We start from the raw sequence: 27,458 nt of genomic DNA, 5'->3' as shown, positions 1-27,458 counted from the left end.
CAGTTTTATGGATGCATACTTCAATTACAATCAAATTCACATATTCCCAGGAGATGAGGAGAAAACTGCCTTTGTCTTCGAAAAGGGGCTTTGCTTCTACAAGGTAATGCCATTCTAGTTGAAGAATGCATGGCAACTTATCAAAGGCTAGTAAACAAAATTTTAAAATATCTTTTGTGAAACACCATGGAACCTTATGCAGATGACATGCTAGTCAAAAGCCAAAAGTCTAGAGATCATGTCAAAGACTTAAGGAGTACATTCGAACTACTCCGGAAGTACCGCATGAAATTAAACCCTACCAAGTATGAATTTGTAGTATCCATAGGGAAGTTCCTAGGATTCATGGTGACTCACAACGAAATAGAGGTAAATCCAGAAAAAAAAATAGGCTTAATGGAAATGCGTACCCCATAGAGTAAAAAAGAAATACAAGTTCTCACGGAAAGGTTGGCGTCATTAAGTAAATTTGTCTCTTGCTCGAGAGATAAATGCTTACTATTTTTCAAGGTGTTACAAAAAGCTGGAAGGTTTTAATGGAGTAAGGAGTAAGATAAAGCCTTTACACAACTGAAACAATACCTTAGCTCTCCACTACTCTTGACTAAAGTTGTCACAGGGGAAGACTTGTACTTAGCTTTTACAAGCAATGTAGTAAGTTCTGTTCTAGTACGAGAAGAAGGCAGTTAGCATAAACCTACATACTACATAAGTAAGGTGTTGCGGGATGCCGAAACTAGCTATCCTCCACAAAGAAGGTGGATCTCGTTGTACTGTCTTCAGCAAGGAAATTGATACCCTATTTCCAAGCTCACAAGGTCATGGTATTAACTAATATACCTTTAATACAAATCCTTTAGCACCTAAAGCTATTAGGAAGAATGATGAAATGGTCAGTTAAGCTTGGAGAGTTTGATATTCACTACAAGCCAAAGCTAGCTGTTAAAGCATAGGTCTTAACCAACTTTATAGCTGAACACACCTTTGAAGACACTGAAAACATAAAGTAGTGGACATTACACATGGATAGGTCTTCTAATAGTTCAGGAGGAGGTGCAAGACTAATTCTCAAGGCATCCAATGGAACTAAAGTATAATATGCCTTGAGGTTGGAGTTTACTGAAACCAACAATGATGCATAATATAAAGCCTTGCTAGTAGGGCTACGACTTTCAACATCTTTAAGGGCAAAGAAATTACAAGTGATGAGTGACTCATAGCTAGTGATGAAGTAGGTAAAAGGTGACTTTGAAGCTAAAGAACCAAAGATGATAAGGTGTTTGGCCAAAGCATGAGAATATACAAAAGCACTCTTAGAGTTTAGCATTAAACATATCCCTAGGGCAGAGAATATAAAGGTTGACGTTAAGTTAAGGTTAGCCTCTACCTCAAACCAGATTGTGAGAAAATAATATGCTTGGAACAAATAAATAAACCTACTTATGAGGAAGTGACCATAGCAACTGCAATTGAAGGAGAAAGTTGGAAGACTCCAATTTTATAACACCTTAGATAAGGGTGGTTATCAAAAGATAGAAAAGAGTCATTGAAACTCAGAAGAAAGGAACCCAGATACACAGTAATAGATGAAGAGCTACATTGTTGACCTTTTATGTTACCATACTTATGTTGTTTGGATAAAAGTGAAGCTGAGTGTATCTTGAAAAAAAATTCATGAAGGAATTTGTGTTAACCGCCTAGGAGGAAGGGCGCTAGCTCATAAGGCTCTACGACAAGGATATTATTGGCCCACTATGAAAAGAAATGCTTTGGATTTAGTAAAGTGATGTGAAAGATGCGAAAGGTGTGCCAATATATCCCGCTTACTAGCTAGTTTTCTCTCTCCATTGTCTAGCCCATCTCCCTTTGCTCAATGGGGGATTGATATATTGGGACATTTACCTCAAGCCACGGGGCAAAGAAAATTTTTAGTGGTCACTATAGATTACTTCACTAAATGGGTCGAAGCTAAGGCGCTATCACATATCACAGAGAGAAATACCACTAAATTCCTCTAGTCCTTAATCAATAGCCGATATGGGATACTACACATTATAATGGCAGATCATGGGAAGCAATTCGGTAACCATCACTTCAAAATTCCTGCTTTGATTTATGTGTAATCCTGTGTTTTGCATCCATGGCATACACATAGAGCATGGACATGTGGTAAACATGAATTGCAAAATCTTGCATGGACTTAAGACGCTTCTCGAGTCTACATAGGGTAGGTGGACAAAGGAGCTCCCTTCAATACTTTGGGCATATCGCACCACCCGCTGAACAACCACTAGAGAAACCCCTTTTCTATTAGCCTTTGGATCAGAAGTAATGATTCTAGCATAAATAAGATTTCCTTCATGGCAAAGGCAACATTTCAATGTAGAAGAAAATGATGAAGAATTAAGATAGAGTTAGATTTAATAGAGGAAAAATGAGACCAAGCCCAAATCAAGATGGTGGCATACTAGCAAAAGTGGCTAAGTATTATTACTCTTGAATGAAGGCTTAAGTATTCAAGCCCATAGATTTGGTATAAAGGAAGGCACAAGTAAGCCCAAGAGAACTAGGACCTAACAAGCTCAAGCCAAGTTGAGAAAGACCGTTTCAAGAGGCAATGGAAATCAAGCCAAGGACTAATAAATTAAAGGACTTAGAAGGAAACGAAGATTCACAATACATGGAATTTTGAGATTCTGAAGAAATATTATCAATGATTATATCTTCAACAAATAATAAAAATTCATCAAATAAATACAATCATTTGATGTAAAAAAGATCTTGTTGTTTCGTTCAACTTGAACACGTGCAGCGAAAGCACACAATCAAACACGAATCAATCAATAATCACTAATGCAATCACTCGATGATGAAATATACTCAAAAAGCAAGCAAACAATAATAAGAAGAATAAAAAACACAACTAGAACGCACAAGATTTACGTAGTTCGGCAATAGCCTACGTCCACGGTAGCAGCACTTTAGTTTTCACTATGATCATTGAAGCTTACAAGATTTGAAGCTTACTTGAAGCTTAATCCCATCTAGGGTTACATAATGATGTTTATATAACAATCTAATGCATACGGAAGACCTATAGTTGATCTAAAACACTTTTGTAGCAATTCCCGAAGGAAATCCCTCCGATAAGCCCAATCTATAAGCCCCCGATTTGAAAATACATGATTTGCACCGACGGAAATCGTCGACGATTTGGAACAAAATAAAACACCTTGCAGCTACTGTCTGAAACCGTCAACGGTTACACATCAAACTATCGACGGTTTGCCCTCCATAGCTGCACCTTACTTCTCTCCCTTTGTCCCTTGCGTCACATAGCTTTCTCCGGTACATGTGATCCACTTTGAATATGAGCCACATGCCCAACAATCTCCACCTTGACGAATACTCACCACCTTATAAATCTAAAAGCATAATCGGCTGCTCCACCAGGGCATGTAGATTGGGACCTGCCTCCCCTCTAACACCTAGAGATGTAAATCAAGTCCAAGCCACGTTTGAACTTGACTATGGTAACAGAAACTCCACCTAGTTGAACACCCAACTCCTTGAACAATCCTCTGAGCCGCAATATTACCTTTGCAAGCTTAACCATCGCCAAGAACTCCGATCCAGTTGTAACCAGTGCACCCTGAGATTGTACCGCGAACTTCCAATAATTAGGCCTTCCCACAACATACCCTGTTGCAAGCCTTCTATCTTCCAAGCCCCCTATATAGTATCCATCTACAAACCTCACAACTGACAAAACCCTCTGTTGCCCACTGAAGTACCCAACTGCACTGGCGTAGGAATCCTTTAACATGACCCGAACATAATCGTTCGTCCTCGAGTACTGAGTGATAGACTGTTTACTTAAATTCACCAATGGTGTACCGATGACTGGTATAACACTAGCCATGCTAAACCTCACCAACACTTGATCCCCAAAACCACCCTAAGATAACCACAATGTCCATGTAGTTTTGTCCATACAGCTGCCCTGAGATAACACCAATCTCCCCATAGCTACAAAGTCATCCTGAGATAATCTCAATCTCCTTGTAACTTTAACCTTGCGAATCTCCAACCCAAGAACACTCTTGGCAGCACTCAAAACCTTCATGTCAACTTCCATTCTCAACAGAGTCCCCAACTTATTTACCTTAGTCGGAACCTTCCCAACAATCGACATGTCACTCACACAAAACAACAGAATACTTTCCCATTTGCAAACTATCTCCCTCTCCCTTTCTAGGAGCACCACCAACCCCCCCCCCCCCTAATGATTCATATAAAGTACCTCCATCTCCTCCACCATGACACCTATCCACCTACCTTTCTCTTAACCGTACATTGCCTCATGAAAGGTAGTAGGATCCATCCTGGTGGTAATGGTTGGACAAGACATCAAATCATACCAGAGCGGTGGCCTGATAGTGCCCCTGAGCCCATTGTGATCCTACTGGTCTCCCGAGTTTGAACTCCCTGCATTTCTGCCCTAAGTCTGAAACTTCACCTGCATCACAATCTCCTTTGTACTCTAGTTTATCCAGTGATACTGCAAGTTTCCTGAGTTAGAACTCCCCGCACTCCTAACCCTGAGTCTCCAATTCCACCTACACGACATGCTCATTGCTACTACTGTAGCTTTATGGCACTCGTTTCTCTTTATCTACCTAAGTACGCTATCACATGGCTTTAACACCTAAAATCCACTAATCACCACCCTGTATGCCGTTGGATCACCCAACTTGAACCCATATTTCTTATATACCATAAAATGCATCGTTTAGACATCACACCAAGTCTAGATCCCACCTCATTAGAAATATGTATGGTTAGACCTCCAAAATCTACCACAAAACTAGTCCAAGTCTTTCTTGCAACTCTCTCATCTAGTGATACCTTTGGCGATCGATTAACCAAGAAACACGCCATACTCGCTGACTTCACCAAGAAATCTCTTGCAAGCCCTGCAAACATCATGCCCTGCTCACAAAACTTCTTGAATACCAGCATACTCAGCAACAATATCTGACCTGAGGAACTCTCTCCCAGTCTGGTACTCCACCTCAGCCACAAGTTGCACCTGGCAAACATCTCCAACTCATGCCGCATGAGATACCCCCAAACCCTTTCGTGATAACCTCATGAAATACCAATGTCCAACCCGTGATGCTGCCCTCACCAGTTCTCAAAATGTCCACACCAATGTAGTTAAGAATACCCACCGTTTTGTGTGTGGTTACATTACACAAAACGGTCAGCTGCAGCTCCACCTACAACTATGTTGCCCTGCAATGTATAGAGAATCCCTGCTATCCTCTGTCTCTTCATCACCATCAATACGCCATCACACACCATCATCGTCCTACCTTTGGACTTGTAACTATACCCGTTACAATCCAAAGCACCCAATGATATCATGTTCTTATGTAAATCGGGTACATACCTTACCCCACACAACGTCCTTACCACACCATCATACATCTTGATCCTGATATCCCCTATTCTGATAAATTTGCAAACCGCACCGTTTCCCATCCGAACAGAACCAGGACTCACCAATCTGTAGGTGGTGAACCAGGCTTTGTTGGACGTCATGTGAAAAGAACATCCTGAGTCTAGGATCTAAGAACCCGTGAAGCGTTATGAACTTGATGAAATAGTAAGCATCTCACAATCACTCCTCCTTGAGTCCCCTTTTTCAACTAGATTCACATATTTCGACGAACCCTTTTGAGCTTTTGCCTTTCCCTTCTCCCACTCCGGACATTCCAATTTTATGTGCCCCAATTTTTCGCACTTAAAACAGCAAACATCCTTTTTCTTACTAGACAGAGTTTTATTACCACTCGGTCCATTCCAGGACTTGTCTCTTCCACAATCCTGATTACCCCTCACCACGAGCCCTTCACCATATGAACCTTCATCACTGACCTTCTTCCTTTGATGGAACCCCAACAATGCACTTGTGATGCCCTCCAACTCTAGGGTTTCTTTCCCCCAAGTCAGCATCGTAACCAGATTCTTGTACGTAGGTGACGTTGGTAGGGAATTTAGTAACGTCAATGCTTTGTCCTCCTCCTCAAATTTCACATCAACTCACCCAAGATCACTAATGATCTAATTAAATGTATTGATGTGCTAAGTCAAGTCCGAACCCTCTGCTATCTTAAGCCAATAAAACTTTTTCTTAAGATATAACTTGTTTGTAATCGACTTGAACATGTACCAGCGCTCCAATTTCAGCCAAACCGCTGCCAACGAGTCCTCATCTATGACATGATAGAACATGTCATCGGCAAAAGATAACCTAATCGTGGAAACCGCCTTTGCTTCAAGCTCCTTCCAACTTGCGTCATTCATGTCGTTCAACTTCTTTCCACACAAAGCCTTCACCATCCCTTGCTGCACTAGCAAGTCCATCATGCTTCTTTGCCAAAGCCTAAAATTACCAATTCCATCAAACTAGTTCACATCGAACTTAATCGAAGAGACCCAGCCATTGTCGAACCAATAGCTCTCATACCAATTGTTGTTGTTCATTCAACTTGAACACGCACAACAGAAGCACACAATCAAACACGAATCAATCAACAATCACTAATGCAATTATTCGATGATGAAATATACTCAAGAAGGAAGCAAACAATAATAAGAAGAATAAAAAACACAACTAGAACGCACAAGATTTATGTGGTTTAGCAATACCCTATGTCCACGGGAGCAGCACTTCAGTTTTCACTATGATCAATGAAGCTTACAAGCTTTGAAGCTTACTTGAAGCTTACAAGCTTTGAAGCTTACTTGAAGCTTAATCCCATCTAAGATTACATAATGATGTTTATATAACAATCTAATGCGTACAGAAGACCTATAGTTGATCTAAAACACTTCTGTAGCAATCCCTGGAGGAAATCTATTCGATAAGCCCAATCTACAAGCCCCCGATATGAAAATACATTATCTGCGCCGACAGAAACCGTTGACGGTTTGGAGTAGAATAAAACACCTTGCAACTACTGCCTGAAACCGTCGACGATTTTCCCCTCCATGGCTGCACCTTGCTTCTCTCCCTTTGTCCCTCACATCACGTAGATTTCTCCAATACATGTGATCCACTCTGAATATGAGCCACATCCCCAACAGATCTACTTTTCAAATTGTCTTCCTCTTTCTCATCATCTAATGTGCACCACTCATGAAACAACAAAATATGGACACTACTCGACAAAAAATTGACCCATCCGATAAGCACCACTCATGAAGCCCAAAATACCCATTTCATTAGCACTGTTAATGAGACAACAAAAGACGGGCACTGCACAACAAAAAATTAGCCAATCTAATAAGCATTGCTCATTAGACCCAAAAATACCCATTTGTTGAGCACTACTTATGAGGCAACAAGAGATAGCACTACTTGACAAAAAATTGGCTCCTTTAATGAACATCAATCACAAGGCCCAAAAATGTCGATTTGATGAGCACTGCCTACAAAGTAACAAGAGATGGACATTACTCGAACAAAAATTAGCCCATCTGATGAGCACCAATTATAAGGCCTAAAAATGTCCATCTAATGAGCACCACTCATGAGGCAGCAAGAGACAAACACTACTCGGCAAAATACAAGCTCATTTGATGAGAACCACTCATAAGACAACAAAAAACGAACATTGTTTGATAAAGTTTTAGTCCATCTAATGAACATCGCTCATGAGACCCAAAGATGTCTATTTGATTACTTAATCCAAATTTTGTGATAATAAAAGGTCTTACAGTAAATACAATATACTTCGAGTTCATAAGATAATTCTAAGACTCGAGAGTAGGAGAGCAACTCATATAACTTAAAAAAGACCTTGGCATTAAAATCAACATTAACTAATGTAAGATCACAAATTGAAAAAGACATCAAGGGATTAATTGAAAGGAGGTCTATTAATTAAAGCAAGGGGTTAGCAAGTACTAATTTTCACTCCTTAATAACCTATATGAAATGTAACATCTATGATCCATTAGTAGGGAAAATCAGTAAGGATGTATCCTAAATGCCTATAAAAAGGACCCTCCAAGGAATGTAGGACATCTCATCTTATCTCATTCTCATCCATACTTTTTATCATTGCAAACATACAATCCTTCCAAATTCTATAACTTAAACATCGAAGTAATCCTTCAAAATAAACCCCATGTCCCTAATTTTTTTCTTAACACGGAGAATTATAAAAATAATTAAATTATATTTAAAATTTTCAAAATTGTAATAAATAAAGCACTTATTTGTGTAAATAATGTTTACATTTTATTTTTAGATTTAATATAATCTTTGGAATCCTTGATTTTTGACATTCGAGTTTGAATTTATAAATTTATAAATTTTATACATAATCCACACATTGCACCGAACATCCTCTAAATTCACACGTTCAGAGTTCAAAATTTAGGCTCTCAAACACTATATAATGGTAATTCATATTGCCATGTGGTAAATGATATTCTGCTTCTATTAAATACTCAAAAATGGATAAATAATCTCAAAAAAACTGTGACAATATATATTCACTTCAGACCTCAATTTATTGATGCAACAACACAAATCAACCAAGGCAATGGAAAAACGTAAAACACAAAAGGGGCAAAGAATTTGGTGATTACAATCCCATCCAAACTATTACGATTGCATTGCCAGCTCTCCCCACCAAAATTTGCAGATTTTGCTCATACAATTTGCTTAGCTTGCTTTCTCCTTTTCATTAGTTCAATGAATTCTCTAAAAGCTGCAGAAAAAACGAAAGCATTGTTATCAAAATTAAGGGGAGGGCACATGTAGATTGGCACTAAGCAATGAGGAAAGCAGTGTCTTGGGCTTATTAGAGAAACTTCAGCTTTTTAGATTATAAAAACACTTCTTAAGATATATCAGCTTCCTGTTCTTAGTGCAGATTCAAGGAAAGCACAACAGTTATGAAGATGAAGATTGAAAGAAAAAATAAAAATGTCAATGGTGCATGCATATTTAAAGAGAATTAACATTATACCAGGATCAGAATCATGGGGACCAGGAGATGCTTCGGGATGATATTGAAGGGACATTATGTTCAATGCAGGAAAGGCAAGACCTGCACAGCTTCCATCATTCAAATTGATATGTGTCACTTCCACACCTTCTGGAAGTGAGGTTGGGTCAACTGCATAGTTGTGATTCTGACATTTCATGAAATTAAGGTGTTAACAAATAATTCATAAACATGCATATGAATTTACTTATAAGATGATGGGACATCCTAATAATTTAGTGTCATTGTTCCACATTGGATGCGTATTAGAAAAATCTTGAACTTATAAAGTTGGTTTGAGCTCCAACTATGTGAGAAGCCCTTTACGAGATAAACTTATGAGACTAGTGAACAAGAGCGGACAATACCTTGGAGTTGGACCCAAAACCATTACATTTAGTATTAGAGACACTTTGGGAGTTCTATCATGTGAGACTCAAGCCACTCTGACTAGGGCATCAAAGATTAGATGGTGAAGAATGTCATAATCCCACATCATACGTGTACTAATCTTGGGCTTATAAGGTTGATTTGAACTCCAACTATGTGAGGTACCTTTTATAGGATAATCCGGTTATGCTACTGTGTCAAAATGGATAATATTTCACTAGAGTTGGACCCAAAACTATTGCACTTAGGCAGTTGCTTTAGTTGAAAGCATAGGAAGGCTAACCAGGGTTGTTTTCAAATTTAGGTTTATTTTGTTTCTTATTCTATTTTGGACTTCTCAGACTTGGGATTTGTTTCACCAATAACCTTAAGCCCCATCTGGTGAACTAGACCTTACCATTGACAAAAGAATTTGGCTGCCATTGTTCCCCACCTTTAATTCTGTGTATGATCCCCACCCAATTTGCTCCCCTATCACTCCCTATTCTACATTAATTACCCATCTAGTACAGAAGAATGGAATGAATTAAATGGAATCAAATTAATCTTCTTGTACTCCATTCAAATATTCATTCCATTCCATTCTTCACCCTATCTCATTATGCAAAGCAGCGTTACATGAAAGGATTAAAATAATACACTTTTTTTTTAGTTCTAATACCACATGAAAATTTCACCATCTTCCTACACAATGATTCTAGCAAATAAACCAACAGGAAAATGACCCCAATGAAACATCTTTGATTTGAATTAGACAGCTAAACACGAGAATTTAGGGTATTATCTGACCCACACTTGTGAAATTCATAGGGAGTTGGATGAACAAACCTGAGAACTGATCTCAACACGCCCATTCCGAAGGTTTCTTACTGGGTGATTTCCTCCATGATGACCAAATTTCATTTTAAAGGTTTTGCCACCCAATGCCTGACCAAGCAACTGATGGCCCATGCAAATTCCAAAAACAGGAACCTTTCCCACAATTTCCTTCACGGTCTCAACTGCATAAGGAACTGCAGATGGGTCTCCAGGGCCATTGCTGAAAAGGACTCCATCTGGCTTCATCTTTAGAGTCTTTGAAGCTGACCATGTTGAAGGAACAACGGTGATTTTGCATCCATAGGATGCCAAGCGCCGCAATATATTATGCTTGATACCAAAATCATATGCGACGACCTTCATTCCATACAAAAATACAAAATAGGTGTCAATTTTCCAATTTAAGCATCATTTAATTTTAGATCTCCGAATTATTAGTACTAACATGGAAAGCTTCTTTCTCTCCACTAGAGTTGAAATCCCACTGGGAAGCCGTTTTATCTGTCCATTCATAAGGGGCATCACAGGAGACACCACTTATTAAATCAATGCCTGCAAAATTCAATAGAGGAAACTAAGAGGCTAATATTGTCCATAATAATAAACATTCCATACATCTTTTGATAAATGCAACACAATCTTCTACCAACAATATCCCATGTACGAGACATTTCCAACAGTTCTTCATCTGTTTTGGATTTCTCTGTGCTCAAAACACCTATAAGGCTCCCATCTTGTCTTAATCTACGGGTAATTGCACGAGTGTCAACATCATCTGATGCACAACAATCCACGTGAAGAGCAGTGGTAGGTTACAAGGAACATACAAAAATCAAGTTTATAAAGGTTTTCATAATTTACAAAATTGATGACAAACTCACATATTCCCATGATGTTTCTTTCTGCTAAATAATCACCAAGCTTTTCAGCACATCTCCAATTTGACGTACTAGGTAATATTCATACAAAAAATTATACATATGTAAGAGCTTCAAGAACTTACAACATGGTAGGAGGCAGCATACCTGATACTTAAACTTCTAACCACTAAACCAGCAAGGAAGCATTGCTTTGATTCCTCATCATCTGTTAATGGAAGACATTGTAAATGCCATTTTATCTGGTAATAAGAATAAAGCAACATGTATTGAAATAAAAACCTTGACCCACCAAAATTAACACCAGTATTGCCAATATGTGGGTTTGTCATCAAGACAAACTGCCCTGCATAACTAGGGTCTGTGAGGATTTCTTGATACCTGCAATAAAATAATAATAATAATAAATCACATTCCATGGCCAAGGGTTTTTTTTTTTTTTTTTCCCCATGTGTAATCCCATTGGTGAATACAAAGATAAATTCTTCACTGAATTGAATGTTTACTCAACAGAAATGACGAGCAAAAATCGCAGCACATGCTCCCCTATATACTAGGTAAGTTATGTGTTTCCCAGCAACGTATTAAACAAGTTTACTGCTAAACAAGATACAACTTGGATGATGACTCTACAAAGATCACCCTCTTTTTTCGCTTGCATCTTCATGATGTTTGTGTGAAGTGTTTGACATTTTATCATGGAATTTGTCAGCATATTAACTTTTATGAACTATCAAGAACAAGTTTCTTGTTTCACATAATCTTGCCCCATGAGTGGTTTTTTTAGAATTGCATGATTGACAATTGAAGCCATTGTTGATACGTACCACCTTAGTCCTAGGCAGAGAATCAAACCATGTGAATGTCCATAACAAATCCATCCATAATGTAGTGATAAGGCTTTAAAGACGAAACTACAGTAATTCAGACTGCTATAATCACATGAATTAGTCAAATCAACTTCCACATATTTTGATGGATTATATATACCTGTATATGTGTGTGTAATTAATTGACAGGGGCTAGAGGGGTCATATTCTATAAAATGATAAAGACTATATCCCAGGAATTATAGTAGAAGTTGCCAATGTTCAATTATGGAAGACCATTTTCATTTTGCAAATTAAGTTTCCATTATGATTACAACAATGCTAAAGCTGCTTTCCTAGTTTCTTATATAAACTTTGGAATCGAGAAAACAAAGCATTTCTTGAAATTCTTTGGAAAACTCTAGGCAGAAAACAATAACAATTTTCTACGATTGAATGTGCCTCACAAAACTCATACACACTGATGAAACATCCAAACATTCAATAGTAAAGGGTATTTTATTCAACAAATATATAAAGCAAGTCCTTTTTCCAGTTAAAAAAATAAAATAAAGCCTCACCCAGTTAATGATGTGTTAAAAACGACTTCACCAAGTTGGGTTCCTGAAGCACCAAAGGACCTGGCACTCCATCTTGAACCATCTTCAAGCACAAGTCTAGCATCGGCTACTTTCCAAGGTCTTTCCACCAAACCTACAGCTCAACAAAATAGATTGCATCAACCAAAGTACCTGTGTTTATGCACACAACTATGAGCACCATAAATGGGCATCGGACATCAGAAGCAAACTTTTCAAAGAAATTATCTATAAGACCCCAAAAAAAGAGTAGAATATTGTAAATCATAATCATGCATTTTAAGTTTTTATTAGCTTTAGCTTCTTGTAGGGTAGAACCATGAATTTGACAGAAGCATGCTACATCATCCCCCACATTTCAAAATGGCTGTACAGATTCTTCTAGAGAAGATCAATTGCATCTAACCAACAAACTGTATACAAAGTAACAAAATCCATAGATGTGAGTTATATAGTAGAGGCACGAAGCAGTGCAGTGGATGGGTTCCTTCTACTCCTCAGCTCTACAATATTGCTCATAACTGGTTGTAATTGACTTTACCTCTGCTTCATAATACTTGCAAACAAGTTAGGTGCTTCTGCCCATGTAAGAGCACAAAAACTTTTCTTAACTTAATACTAAACTGGAACCTTAAAAAAATACAGTTTCATCTGCTCAACTTTTGAATCTGTAAAACAGGATAGTTGTTCTATAAAGACTGAAACTGTTCAAACCCATTGAATAGGTGTGATGGTAACAGAATCTTAAAAGGGTCAATCTGCTACAATCAAACCCGCATCTATAAGCCTATATTGTGTAATATACTTGCTTTTTCATTATTTCTGACAGCCAGTCCCCACCATATGTTGAGCAACCTCCTGATGAAAATGTTAAAACACAAAGGGCAACAGCTTTCAACTAATGCCACATGTGGCAAAAGGTAACCAAAGTGAAAGAATGAGAAAACCAATCTGATTCTAAATATTAGTTTGGTAATTGAAATAACATCATTGCAGGTCCCACATGATACTCAAGAATGCCATTCTGCCAATGGGATTGGGAATCCCCAAAAGGAGAGTGGGGAATGCCATTCCTATTCAGATGGCAAATGACTTTAATTTTTAGCTCCAGCTGTGCCTTTCTATATCCTTAGTTGTAGTATTTTTGCTACTAGGATACAATGGCATCCCAAAATTTCAATTAAGCACCTCTAACACAGAATCTTGACAGAACCTAACTCCAACCATGATAAAAGCTCGGCCCATCATGATAGAACCTTGCTCACATCATTATAAACCACAAAAAAACTCAGTAGGTCATAGGTCTATAGAGTTTATATTAAGTTGAGACGAGAAATAGCATTGAAACTACATAATGAGTAAGAATTGACAGCACTCCCAACTCCCAAAGAATATTGTCCTAGAACATGCAGAATGGCAGAAGAGGATTCATGTCACTGACCCACCAAGTCGGTTTTCTAAGGCTTGGTTGTTGTTTGTTTGCAGTATGTAGAATTCTTGGATTAAAACATATGAACTGTATGTTTTTAGTAAGTTTGCCAATGCAAAAAATGAATGTGGTCTTTTTATAACTACGAAATGATGTTACAACGTAATTTTGCAATTTATTAGGCATTATTTTGTATTAATTTATAGGATTTTGTAAATAAACCCACCTTGCCTTATTGGGGTTTTGCAAATGAGGACCTTATCTTTAATTAGAGCAATGTCCCCCCACTTTAATTAGAGCAATGTCCCCCCCCCCCCCCCCCCCCCCCCCCCCCCCCCCCCCCCCCCCCCTCAAAGTTAGCTGCTGAAGCAATGTGATCCCTCAGTGAAAAACATTGAGAACTGCACGCTCACTGTGTGTTTATTAGCATGCTCGGGTTTGAGCCTTTTAAACAAGGAAAAATAAAATTACAAAAGGGTTGTTCCCCAATGCCCTTCACAATATAATCAAAGAAACATCAACCTGAAAGGAATCAAGAAAACCCTCCTTGATCTGTAAAGATTCTACCCTTCCTTTCCATCCAGAAAATCTAAAAAAACATTTGAAAACCAAGCATGTTACCCCAATACTTTTCCCAGTCTTCTTCTTATTACTACTACTACTTTATAAAATCCCAGTATTTTTTTTTCACCGATACCCTGGAACTTCACTTCCCAAAACTCATCTACAGCCTAAGGAGACACCTACAGGTCACAGAAAAAAGTTTGCACAAAAGCTGCCTAACCTCCTGAAAATGGAGAAACAAGTCTCATTAGAAGCAAAGCACATTAGAAAAGTATTTGGGTTGATTGAATTATTAGACCTCCTGATCTGCAGCCAAGATCTTAGTATTAATTTTATTAAAAACCAAAGTCAAAGTAAATGCTTTAGTCTTAAGACGGAATCTCTAGTGAAAAAGGGGTTGAGGATTTCAAAAATTCACTGGAATAGATTTAGAAAGAGAGAAAAAAAAAAAAAAACAGATTATACCCCTGCCAGTTATCACACTGAGGATAAACAAATGAACCAAGAACCACCATTAAATTAACAAGCTTATTAGTTTTTACCTCAATAATATTTTGATTAAGAGGAAGCTTATGTATTGTGGAGTCTCTGACCATTAAGGGTGATATGGATGAGATGGTTAGCAAGTGTATGGAGAATAAGAAATGGAATGATGCCTTGGTCTCTGACAGTGCAGTCTCTGGTGATTTTGCTTGCAATGATGGTTCTATTTTGTATGAGGTTTGGAAAAAAATACGCTTTGTTTCTGCATCATCTGATTTACATGGGCCTGGAGTGTGTTCCTATTACTGAGTATAGCATTGCAAGGATGAGATTCTGCCAACACCAGTGGTGGAGGTTAATGGGAAGGTTCAACAATTGATGGAAAAGAAGGGCTTGTGGCTGTCTTGTACTAGAGGAAATGAAGTTTGTCGGGATGAGGGTATAAGAAAGCTGAAGAAGGGCCTGTTTGATCTAGCAAATTTGTAGTGATCTGTGAATTACAATGGAAAGGGTCTAAGTGGGGTTTTCTAATCTAGTTTTATTAGGATTCATTCTTTGTTTTCATTTTGTTAATTTCTTCTTTTTTGAGCATTTCTTTTCCTCTTAAGTTGTAATCTCTATCTTTTCTCAGTACATTTTCTTTATCATCTAAGAAAATAAGGTTTTGAAAAGATGAAAATCCCAAGAGAGCAACCCCCCTCCAAAGAAAGAAGACAATAAGAGAATTATAAATAGAGGAAAGCTTCAAAATACAGGGGAATAAAACTAACAAAGGATGATTTCCAACCCAAGGATCCTTGTATAAACAAATAGCAATTAAGACCATACTTCTAATTAATTTGTCCCAAAGGGATCCTGTTTCTAAAGGAAAAACAGCCATTTTTTCCATTCAAAATTATTTTTAGGCACCAAATTCCTAAGACTTAAATACTCTTTTGACTCTGGTCTCCTAACCACCTCTCAATCAACAAGCTGATCCCTCATATTATCACCCATAACAGGCCTAAAGAATCTCTCGCGTCCTCTTCAACCTCTCAGCAACAAGAATCCTTAAAGAGGAGAAAAAAAATAAATGAGAATAATTTAGAACAAAAACTAACTAATGTGATGCCCCTGAAGGAAAAAGAAGCTCTCTTTTAACCCTCTAACCTCTCATCCACTCACACAACTACAACTGGATCCCAAAATGAAACAGATTTATAGGACAACTATACAGGAAGAAATCTTCATTATCATCTCCAACCTCTCATCTACGCTTACAGAACTCCAAGAGAGGAATAAAGAAATGGAAATACTTCAGAGACCAGCAGTGATCGACATTATAGCCCCCCCGCCCCCACAACCCCAAAGGAACAATAAGATCTCTTGAAAAAGGAAATAGATCCAAAAGACTGGGACTTCCCCTAATTCCCCAAATGAAGAGGCAAATAAGTCACAGGCTAAGAGAAAAATGAACAACCAGCTAAAAAACTTAGCTCCTTAATCAGTTAACCCTTTCTACACCACTGTTGGACATATTAACCTTTAGCCTGAAGTCTCAAACATTTTTTCAAAAGTTTAAGTACTCCTCGTAATTACCCTTCAAGGTGTCATATGCTAAATGAAGATGAGACACTTCCACAATCTCTACCAACGCTAAACCCCTCAGGCCCTTAATCAAGCCCAGCCCTTGGGCTCCTAAACTATTCTGCTCATCACATCAGCTGCCACTGTAAACACAAGAGAAAGATATTAAAGCCTGATATATATTGTTGGCCCACACCCTAACAGCTTAAGCTTTTACGTAAAGTGATTATCTAACATGGTATCAAAGCTGCTTAGCTGGAGATCCTGGGTTCTAGTCTTGTTGCCTGCGTTTATTGTTTGGTGTTTAAATTATCATATTCCTTGTGAAGGATTTTTTAAGAAGGAGAATAACCGTTCTTATTGAATTTCAAGAGACACAATTACAAGATAAATAGTAGAGGAAGGTCACCAAATTAGGAAGGCCACAAAATCATGAAATCAAATCAGCACAAAATCAGAAAATCAAATCAGCATATCTCTAGGCTAGAAAACAGGAAACTGAAACTACTAGAAACTAAAATAATAATTTCAGTTAAAAAATAGAATTTCCTAATTTATTCCCTACAAATCAGACACCCCCCCTCAAGTTGAAGCGTAGATATCTATCATGCCCAACTTGCTTACAAAGAGCTCAAAACTAGGTCTGAGAAGTCCTTTGGTGAAGATATAAGCTATTTGTTGAGTAATAGAAACAAAAGGCATGCAAACAGCACCACTATCAATCTTCACTTTTATGAAGTGTGCCAATCACTACAAGCTTCATGCGGTCATGTTGTACTGGATTTTAAGCAATACTTATGGCAGCTTTGTTGTCACAAGACAACTTCATTGGCATGTTCACCGGCACCCGCAGCTCTTCAAGAATTCTCTTCAGCCATAGCATCTCACAAACTCTGTTAGCCATAGCCCTATATTCTGCCTTGGCACTGCTCCTTGCAACCACATTCTGTTTCTTGCTTCGCCATGTGACCATATTTCCCTAGACATAAGTACAGTATCCTAACGTGGATCTCCAGTCAATAACTAAGCCTGCCCAATCTGCATCAGTGTATGCCTCTATGTTCTGTTGTGTGGTCTTCTGGAAGAGTAAACCCTCACCTGGTGTACTTTTCAAGTATCTGAGAATTCGATAAACTGCTTCAAGATGTTTCTCGTAGGGTGAATGCATAAACTGGCTTACCAAACTCACAACAAAAGCAATATCGGGCCATGTATGTGATAAGTAAATTAACTTTCCCACCAACTTTTGATACCAAGTTGTATTCACTAGATCACCTTCCTTGTCATCTCCAAGTTTCTGAATGGGATCTATTGGAGTGTCTACTGGCCCACAAACCGCTCATCCCAATCTCCTTAAGGAGGTTAAGGACATACTTCCATTGGGAGACAACAATCCCTTTCTTCGACCGAGCAACTTCCATTCCAAGGAAATACCTCAGAGATCCTAAGTCCTTGATCTCAAATGTTGATGAGAGGGAAGTCTTCAATCGGTTCATCTCAAGTACTTCATCTCCAGTGAGAATTATATCGTCTACATACACAATCAGTATTGCTATCTTCCCATCCTGTGAATGTCTTTATAAACATCGTATGATCACCTTGCCCTTGAGTATACCCCTGACTTTTAACAAACTGAGTGAATTTCTCAAACCTGGTGACTGTTTTAACCCATAAGGACTTCTTCAGTTTACACACCTTTGTGCCAAACTTTTCACCAAATCCTGGAGGTGCATCCATGTGCACTTCTTCCTCCAGGTCTCCATTAAGAAATGCATTTTTTACATCCAACTGTTGCAAAGGCCAGTCACGATTAGCTACAAGTGACAAAAGAACTCTTTACAGAGTTTAGCTTTGCGGCTGGGGCAAATGACTCCAAGTAATCAATGTCATAGGTCTGAGTGAATCCCTTGGCGACCAATCAAGCTTTATACTGCTCTAGAGATCCATCAGATTTATACTTGACTGTAAACACCCATTTGCACCCTACAATTGTCTTTCCTCTTGGTAGATCAACTAACTTCCACGTGTCATTTTTTTTCAGCTTTCATCTCCTCGAAGACAGCCTCCTTCCACTTATGAACTTTCAGAGCATCCTGCACAGTATTAGAAATCTCTATACAAGACAATTGTGAGGTAAAAGCACGAAAAACATGTGAGAGATTTTCATATGATGCATAATTGGACGATGGATGTTGGGTGCAAGACCTCACACCCTTCCGGACAGCAATGGGAAGTTCAGAATCATCAAACTCGAGATTGGAACCAGATTCGGGTTCAGAACTAGAGGACTCAGAACTCGAAGATGAAATGGACTGAACATGAGGTAAAGGCTCGGTGAGGACATAACCTGGAGGGTTTACGGATCCTGGACAGTGTAAAGGATTGGAAGACCCTTTCTTTTGAGTTATCCTCTATTGCAAGTAGACAATGTCAAATAGTACCAACGCTGTGGTGTTTTTTCTGTTTCTCCTTTGTTAGTCATTATAGGATCATGAACACCATGAGATGGCACTATAGGAAGACTTGCCTTTTCAGTATCTAAAAAACTGGACTCACTTTCTCCTAGTATAATAAAGCTTGGGCTTTCAGGTTGAATAATCAAAGTTGGAGAAGGATCATTTTGCGAGTCTTCAGTTTGGAAAAAATCATGAAACACAGCTGAATCTTTGTTTTGGTTCCCCCCTGAAGATGAGGCGTAAAATAGGGATGTAATTCAAAGAATGTAACATCCATGGTAACAAACATTTTTTTGGAAATGGGTTCAAAACATTTATACCCCTTTTGAGTGGGAGCATAACCAACAAACACACATTTTATGGCTCGGGGTTCATGTTTTCCTCGATTATCTTTCGTGGTAAAGAATTAGACAGTTGATTTGTTGGATAAAACTTATGAAAAACATCAAAAGATGTTTCAAAGCTTAAAACCTTATTAGGCGTTCTATTTATGAGATATGTAGCAATAAGAATGGCTTCACCCCAAAGATATTTAGGTACATGATTGGTAAAAAGCAATGCCCGAGCTACTTCCAATAAGTGTTTGTTTTTCCTTTTAGCCAAACCATTTTGTTGCGGAGTGTCGACACAAGAGCTTCAATGAACAATTCCTTTTTCAAGAAAAAATTGGCCCAAAATGTTTTTGAAATATTCTTGACCATTATCACTCCACAATATTTGAACATTTTTTTTTTTGAAATTGTGTTTGTACCATGGTGTAAAAAATTTTGAAAATTGTTTCCACTTCAAATTTTTCCTTTATCAAATAAACCTAACTTAATCTCGTGTGATCATCAATAAAGGTCACAAACCATTTTTTGCTAGAATATATAGATGTTTTACATGGGCCCCAAATATCACTATGAATCACAGTAAATGGTGTAGTTGGTCTGTAGGGTTGGGTGGAAAAGGATGCACGATGATGTTTAGCAAGCTGACAAACTTCACATTGAAAAGAAGATGGACTTTAATTCCGAAATAAATTGGGAAACAAGTATTTTAAATATTGAAAACTAGGATGGCCTAACCTATAATGCCATAACATGATATCATTATCTTTGAAAACAAAAACAAAATTTAAGCAAGTCCTTTGACATTCTCTACTCGAGTTAGGTCCATCGTCAAAATAATAGGGTCCATCTTTTTCCTTAGCACTGCCAATCATCCCCCCTTTGGTCAATTTTTGAAACTCACAATAAGAAGAGTAGAAATTAGCATGACATTGATGATCAAAGGTAATTTTACTGATGGACAACAAATTGCAAGACAAATTTGGAACGTGGAGCAGATCATGGAGAGTTAACAATGAAGTGAGTTTGATAGTTCCTATCCCGACAATTACCAAGAGTGAACTATCCGCAATTTTGAACTTTTTATTGCTTGCACACGGACTATAGGAAGAGAACAATTTGGAGCAACCGGTCATATGATCAGTTGCGCCAGAAGCAATTATCCAAGAATGAACAGAATTAGGAATAACACCTAAAAACGCAGTAGCAAGAGAGTTACCCTTTTGTACTGAAGAACAAGATGGAGTTAAGGACAGTTTTGGAGATTGAAACAATTTGTACAGGTGCTCTAATTGCTCCTTGGTAAAAGGGACTGCATCCGAGTCGGTAGATGGCTCTTGAGTCTCTTCAGTAGTGGCTTGGTAGGTTTGACTCTCACGTTTGGATTTTGGCTTCCGATTTGCTGGTTTACCATGAAGCTTCCAACACATCTCCTTTGTATGCCATGGTTTTTTGCAATGCTTGCCCATGGTTTCTTTCGCCCATTGAGTTTCGTAACCATGAGATAAAAGGCTGAATTCTAGGAATAGTAATCAGCAAATACAAACCTGGGAGGATTGGGTGGAATGGTTTCGGAAGTACCGGAAGAGCCAGTAGGATTTATTTGGGCGCCGGTCATCACCGACTTAAACAACATCATTAGAAGAAAAGAGCACAAGGCTTTGATACCGTGAAGGATTTTTTAGAAGAAGAATAACCATTCTTATTGAATTTGAAGAGACACAATTACAAGATAAATAATAGAGGAAGGCCACCAAATTAGTAAGGCTAAAAAATCAGGAAATCAAATCACCACAAAATCAGCAAGTCAAATCAGCAGATCTCTAGGCTAGAAAATAGGAAACTGAAACTACTAGGAAACAGAAATAGTAATTTCAGATTTTAAGAAATAGAATTTCCTAATTTATTCCCCAGAAATCTGACACCTTGTTATTGTGCGTGTTTTATCTCTTCACATGCTATCAGGCTGCACATGCGGGGGGATATTAACGCTTGATATACATTATTGGCCAACAACCTAACAACTTAAGCTTTTAAGTATAGTGGTCATCTAACAGAAGATTCCCTAATCGAAGCCCATATAAAGTGGTTATCCTTGGATTGCTTGACAGCCAACCCTTAATTCCTTCCTTCCAACCACCCTAAAACGCTTCTTCTCCAGCACTTCATCCAAGAAATCCCAACATACCATCAAAAACCTACTTAAAATCCAATTGATGACAACATCCTTTTAACCCTCCTTTAAGCACCATCCACCACCTCATTAGTAAGCAACATAGCATCAAGAATCAAGTTGTCTTTAATGAAAGAACACTCTGCACCCTGGACACTATCACCTGAAACCTCCCTGAATACTGTTAAAAGGAACCTTAGACAAAACTTTACAACGATTGCACCCAAACTAATACTAAAGTTTTTACCTTGTAGGGATGTTCTTTTTTAGAAATTAGAGCAATAAAAGTAGAATTCACACTCCTTCTAATCGTCCCAATACCAAACAACTCATAAAAAACCTCATAATATCCCCCTTAATTACCTCCCAATTGTTTCAAAGGAAAAAAACAAACATGAAACCATCATGGCCTAGAGTCTTATCTTCCTTCATCTCAAATACAACTGCCTTGACCTCCTCCACATCATCTCTCCAAGCTCAAGCTTCTCCATCTTGCATAGGACTCCAGTCAATCGCTTTAATCATTGACCTAGATGAACTTGCTCTGTATACAACTTTCTTGTGAAAAACCAATATCTCCTTATTCTATTCGCCTATTTGTATGTGATCTCAGACCATGAAAAAATCTAATTCTAACTCCTTAACAAAACTTCTCTTTCTTTTCCCTCTAGGCACCTCATGAAACAAACAATAATTACAATCACTCTCTCCAGTACATTAATCTCAACCTTTTTTCATCAACTAATGTTCTCCTTCGTATGAATATCCTCCAAAACATACTTAAAAGACCTCTTCTACCCTAAACACATAGCCCAACAATCCACACTTGTCCAATCTATCATTGCCTTCCCCTCCCATAAAATTTCATTCTTCCTCTCTTTCACATCATGAAAAGTTTCTTTGTTCCAAATCTTCATCTATCAGTTACAAATTTCAATCCTAAATCTTATTCTCTTTGCATTAGTTGTCAACTTTAGCCCACAAAGAGTAATGCATTCACCACATATTCTCAAATCTAAAATTAGTGAAACCTCACTTAACAAGGTTAGAATCTAACAACATCAAACAATGATCAGAAATAGCCTAGCACAACCTCATAGACAGCATCTCAAAACATCCTCCCACTCGTTGGTAATTAAAAACCAATTAGATAAGAGGAAGCCTATTTGTATTGCCCTTCTCAAAAGCCTATGAGCTACTATCAATGGATGACAAGCATCCACATCCTCTAATTTGGACTCTGGAAGATGGAAAACATCAAGAGACCCAATCAACCAACTCCTTAATCATCCTCCTTCCAGCCCTGCACCCCACACTACGCATGTTCCACAAAAGAATAACCATTTTAAGACTACCAGTCCTGCTCCCTACTCTATACACATTCCAAAAAAGAATAACCATTTTAAGGTTAAGGGTCTAAACTTCTCCCACTCTATCCCTCAAAATTAATTATGTCAGCCTCAAAAACTTCCTCTCAACTTCTTAGGGGACATTTTCTTGATCTAAATGGTCAATGAATCACCTATGTCTGAATTGGATCATTAAATAAGTGTATGGTCAAACATTAGAGCATTTGTGGCAGCCTATAATTTCCTTAAAATTGATAATTTCCCATGCCTAACTCAATAAGTGGGAAAATTTAGAGGCCTCTTTTCCCTTTTTACCCCTTGTGAAAAATGAAAAACAACAAAAAGGCCCACACCAACAGAAAACCTACCTCCCTCCCACGATTCACACTGCGCATAAAGACCACAACTGGCCATCCATCACCTCCAACTTGCACAGCAGCTTCTTCTCTCTGGCATCGACACACAACAACAAAATCCATTGGTGCTTCAGCGTCCTCACCTCTAACCTCTCCACCCTACCCCTCCTCAACCTAGGCTGGCAGCAACAACGATGGATAGTTCAACACCACCTTTGGCATCAACACCACCAACGTCAACAACGTCGTCCTCAATGACCGCCACCTTGCTGTGTGCCTGGGAGACTAGGTGCCCTTTCCACAGCTCATCTTTGCCTTTGCCCTATGGCCCCTACCTGCTCCTTCCAAGCATATGAAGGCCAAGGTGTCTACCCTCTAGTGGCGCTTTTGGATTTACCCCCTTCGAAGACTGCTAATAGTACTTTGGCAGTTTTGTCCAACCCTACTCTGGTTGAAGCTTTGGGTGCAGTAGTGCGTTTGGTTTGCAGCATTTTGGTAGTGATAAAGATTGAAGATCAAAATGATCGTGGTCATGGAACCTTTTTTTGAGCTGAAGAATTAGTGGGTTGTGACTAGTGAGTGATGCTGATGCAGAAGCAATGGAATTGTGTTTTAATTCATCTCTTTGTTCAATCATGTGTGCTTTCTTCAAGATATAGACTTGCTAATTTTGTGATGTATCAAATCTGTTTAAAGCTTCTTATTCTTCTTCTCTTTAAAGAAATAAAGCTCAGTTTTAAAATTATAATTTGCAGCTTAGATGGTTTGGGCATTTGAAATGCAAGCCTAGTAGAGCACTTGTGAGGAAGAGTCAATTACTGTTTCCAGCACGACAAGGGATAGGGGTAGGACCAAAATAACTTGGAATGAGGTAGTGAGGAAGGGTTTAATAGCCCTTAATCTAATAGAGAAAAATGCTCTCGATCGGGTGAATTGGAGGAAAAGAATTCATGTAGCCTACCCCACATAGAGGGACTAAAAGCTTGTTGTTGTTGTGTTGTAGTTCTAGTCTAAAAATATTAAATAGATATAGGACAAGAAAATATTCATATTGAATTGAAAACATTGATTAATGCACTTGTACCTGTTAATTTTACCAAATAGTTATGCTCTGGGGTTAAAATGAGTAAACAAATATTTAGATAATAGATACCAAACAGTAAAAATAATTTAATATTCAAATTGAGTAACTTTTGGAATAGGTTCATAGAGTCATACGTGAATCCAATGTTTTCAAGACTTAATGCTCAATCTTACCAAACACTGTCCCCAACTCCCTTGGTCGCGTGCGCCAGAAAAGCATTCTTTCCACACCAAAAAAAAAGGAATTTTTTTTCATTGATTTAAGATCTTTCCCTAGTAGGATTAACCAACCTAAATCCATCAAATCAAAGAGGGATTGAACATCTTAGTTGTCTCACTTGTTAGAACTTTCCTCTCAGCCATAGACTTTTCCTTGCATTAGATAGCACCAAAACAAGAAGAACACTTGATGTACAATCTATCCTTTTCATTTGAGAGGAAAATATCTAGTTTTCTGAATAAGGGTGAATGGTAGAGAACCAGACATCAAAGAAGAACCCAGAAACTGAGATGAAAACCATACTAGATAAGAATCTGTACAGCCATTTCCTTGGCAAAATGAGCATTAACTTCCTTCTTGTTCTCCCCATCCTTAACACCAAAACTTGCAAGCTAATGCCATGCCCTCTCCAACTTTATCTCCCTTGAATTGGGAGCATGATTTCATTACTTATCCTATACAGGAACTACAGGACCATTCCCACAGTTTTCATCACTGCATGCTGTTAGTTTCCTCGCCACTCACCCTTTGCCTCACAAGCTTGAAAATGTTTGACAATCAATGAACAATTATTTTCTGCGATTCCCTCTCTCCCCCGTCTGCTAGTAATCTACTTGAGCCAATTTGCGTCATTCAATCTGAAAATTTCAAATGCTGAGAGCTTAGTAAGGCAGTTTCCCCCCAGTTAACTGGACTTGGCTATTTCAAACCCAAATAAAATGAGCCACGAAGAACTTGGTGTGTTCAATTCTTTTCTTAAAAAAAGCGCATGCTTTTGTTTGAACCGAGCACAGTGATCATCTCATTATTCAGTTAAGCCTCGGAAAACTAATTCTCTTTTGAATATAGCCCATTTCCTTAAAATTCAAATAGTAATTCAAAAGAGACATGAGAGGAAGATCTTGGTGCTTTCCTTTTCTGCTCCAATTCTAATTACCATTGCCTTCACCGCTAAACAGCCATTGCTGGTCTCTTGGACACTGCAATCTCAAGAAAATCAAGAACCTATTCTCACTAGCTTCAGTTAGAAGATTACACACTGGACGCTTCATGTTTCCTCTCATACACAAACCAGATTTCAGTAAGCCATAATCTTGACATATGAACACAAAAGAATTTTCTCATTCAGCATTGTTTATCTTCAGTTCAATAGATTCAACATCAGAGAAACTCCTGTTCTGCCAGTGCCCATTTTCTTTGGAAGAAAAATTCACAATTTCCCCTTAAAAGACCACCATCCACAAGCCTCTCCACTGTTGGGGATCAACAGAATATGTATTGTACCGTTGAGTGGAATTCTTTCTAGCAACATTAAGCATCCACACTATTAGCTCTCAGTTGGAGCTGTATCAAGTGATTAGGAAACCCCAACAGTGCTCACCCAAGGATTAAAAATCTTTGTATCTAGGAATTATGTAAATGAAATTCCAGCCACTGTATTTCATCAGAAGTTAAAAAGACAAGAATAGACCTTCTGATACATCTTTCTGTGATCATCTGAGAACTATTCTGCTCTGAAAAAGAAAAAAGAAAGAAAATTATTTATACAGATAACAAAACTGCAATTACCCGGCAAGACCCCTTTGGTCCCCTCCCCCTCTCTTTTTCTTTTTATTTCTTTTTATTATTATTATTATTATGAATCAGCATCAAGAGGAAGTGAAAATTGCCACTGAATGATTTCATCTTTGTAATATTACAACTTTAACATTATTCCCTAGTTCACCCTTGGGGTGCACACAGCGAAGCTACTTCCCTGAATACAAAAAATAAGCTAATTACTCAATTGACACAAGTTTTGGCATAAGGATGGCTCTCCAATTCAATGGACTTATGCAAATGGGTAGCCAGCAGCTCCAAAGCGATTTCTCTTTAAAGTTTAATTTAAAAACATATACCAAAAAATTACTTTACACTTCCCTAACTGAAATCAGAACAGAATGACAGCAGAAGTCCCATACGAAGATAGTATCATTTTCGAGCCATAAAACATGCTTAAATAAATAGAGACTTAAAGCAAAGATTGATACTGAAACTGAAATTTGCATAGGTCTATTTGTTAATGTGGAAAACAGTACCATCAAAAAACTTTATTTTACCAAAACAAACTTCGCCAGAAGGAAATAAAATGTGCGTGGTTTACTTACCAAGGGTAGGACCATCTGGAGAGAGATGAACAGAGCATCTGATAGTAAAAATCCTAGCACTTGCCCGACGTGGTGTAATTGAAGGAAAGCTAAAACTTGGAGTTCTCACTGCAATGTCTACAGCTTTGGCGGCCATTTTATCAACTAAATTTTATGTTGAAGATGAAAACCTTTTACTTCAAAACAGCAAGGATAGAGAGCGAAGTCTTCCTGTCAGGGTTGTTCTCAAGAGAGAGACAGAGAGTGAGAGAGAGATTCAGCATAGTAGGGATGCCTGGGAAGATGGATATTATAATTTTCTAAGCCTTAAAACAGGATATCCGCGAAGAAGAAGAAGATACCTAGGGACTATGCGGCAGCGGCCGAGCTGGTTGCGGTTGCAGGAAAGGGAGAGAGACTGTAGTGTGACGTCGTTTCTTTAAAACCCTATAGCGCAGGCAAAGGCTTCTCGGGCGTCCGTGAAATTTAGAGGAACAAATTTGCGGGCTTTTATGTCAAGTTCAAGTTATCCAGGTCCAACAATTTTGCTATAAGAGTCCGATATGGAGCCCGGCCCGAATTGATTATTTTAATTAATTAATTATTTTTTGGGCCCCCAATATTTTTCAAAACAATTTAAGGTGGTGTTTGGTAGTTCAAATCAACTCTAAAAGTTAAAATTGGAATAAATGATTGATTTTTATTTTTAGCATTTGTTTTACAATAATCTGATTTTGATTTCCATTTACATGAAATGTGAA

The 27,458-nt window shown here is 38.1% G+C and overlaps 1 protein-coding gene across 2 annotated transcripts; it reads right to left on the bottom strand.

Moving 5' to 3' along the window:
- Window positions 1-8,493: 8,493 nt before the first annotated feature.
- LOC131154220 (carbamoyl-phosphate synthase small chain, chloroplastic) lies at window positions 8,494-27,220 on the bottom strand. Of its 2 annotated transcripts, XM_058106845.1 has the most exons (11): window positions 27,060-27,220; window positions 26,719-26,928; window positions 12,546-12,678; window positions 11,448-11,536; window positions 11,303-11,363; window positions 11,159-11,226; window positions 10,924-11,052; window positions 10,723-10,829; window positions 10,287-10,634; window positions 9,051-9,216; window positions 8,494-8,789 (listed from the first exon to the last, which is right to left on the bottom strand). In XM_058106845.1, exons 2-11 carry the CDS (start codon window positions 26,852-26,854, stop codon window positions 8,731-8,733), a joined length of 1,296 nt encoding a protein of 431 aa, XP_057962828.1. In that variant the 5' UTR covers window positions 26,855-26,928; window positions 27,060-27,220; the 3' UTR covers window positions 8,494-8,730. The 2 variants fall into 2 exon arrangements, with proteins under 2 accessions (XP_057962828.1, XP_057962839.1); XM_058106856.1 differs by having other exon boundaries at window positions 26,719-27,220.
- Window positions 27,221-27,458: the final 238 nt, after the last annotated feature.

Source organism: Malania oleifera, chromosome 1 (genome assembly GCF_029873635.1).
Source record: "Malania oleifera isolate guangnan ecotype guangnan chromosome 1, ASM2987363v1, whole genome shotgun sequence".
Taxonomy (NCBI): Eukaryota; Viridiplantae; Streptophyta; class Magnoliopsida; order Santalales; family Ximeniaceae; genus Malania; species Malania oleifera.
The sequence above is the reverse complement of the archived record's forward strand: the minus strand, read 5'-3'. Positions and strand labels throughout refer to the sequence as shown.

Bases quoted from the DNA above. Each gene is read 5' to 3' on its own strand.
- LOC131154220 (XM_058106856.1), bottom strand. From the start codon at position 26,854: ATGGCCGCCAAAGCTGTAGACATTGCAGTGAGAACTCCAAGTTTTAGC. The intron at 11,227-11,302 runs GTATGCTGCCTC...AATATTACCTAG, and splicing joins GTTAGAAGTTTAAGTATCAG to TACGTCAAATTGGAGATGTG. The intron at 10,830-10,923 runs GTAGAAGATTGT...TGAATTTTGCAG, and splicing joins TCGTACATGGGATATTGTTG to GCATTGATTTAATAAGTGGT.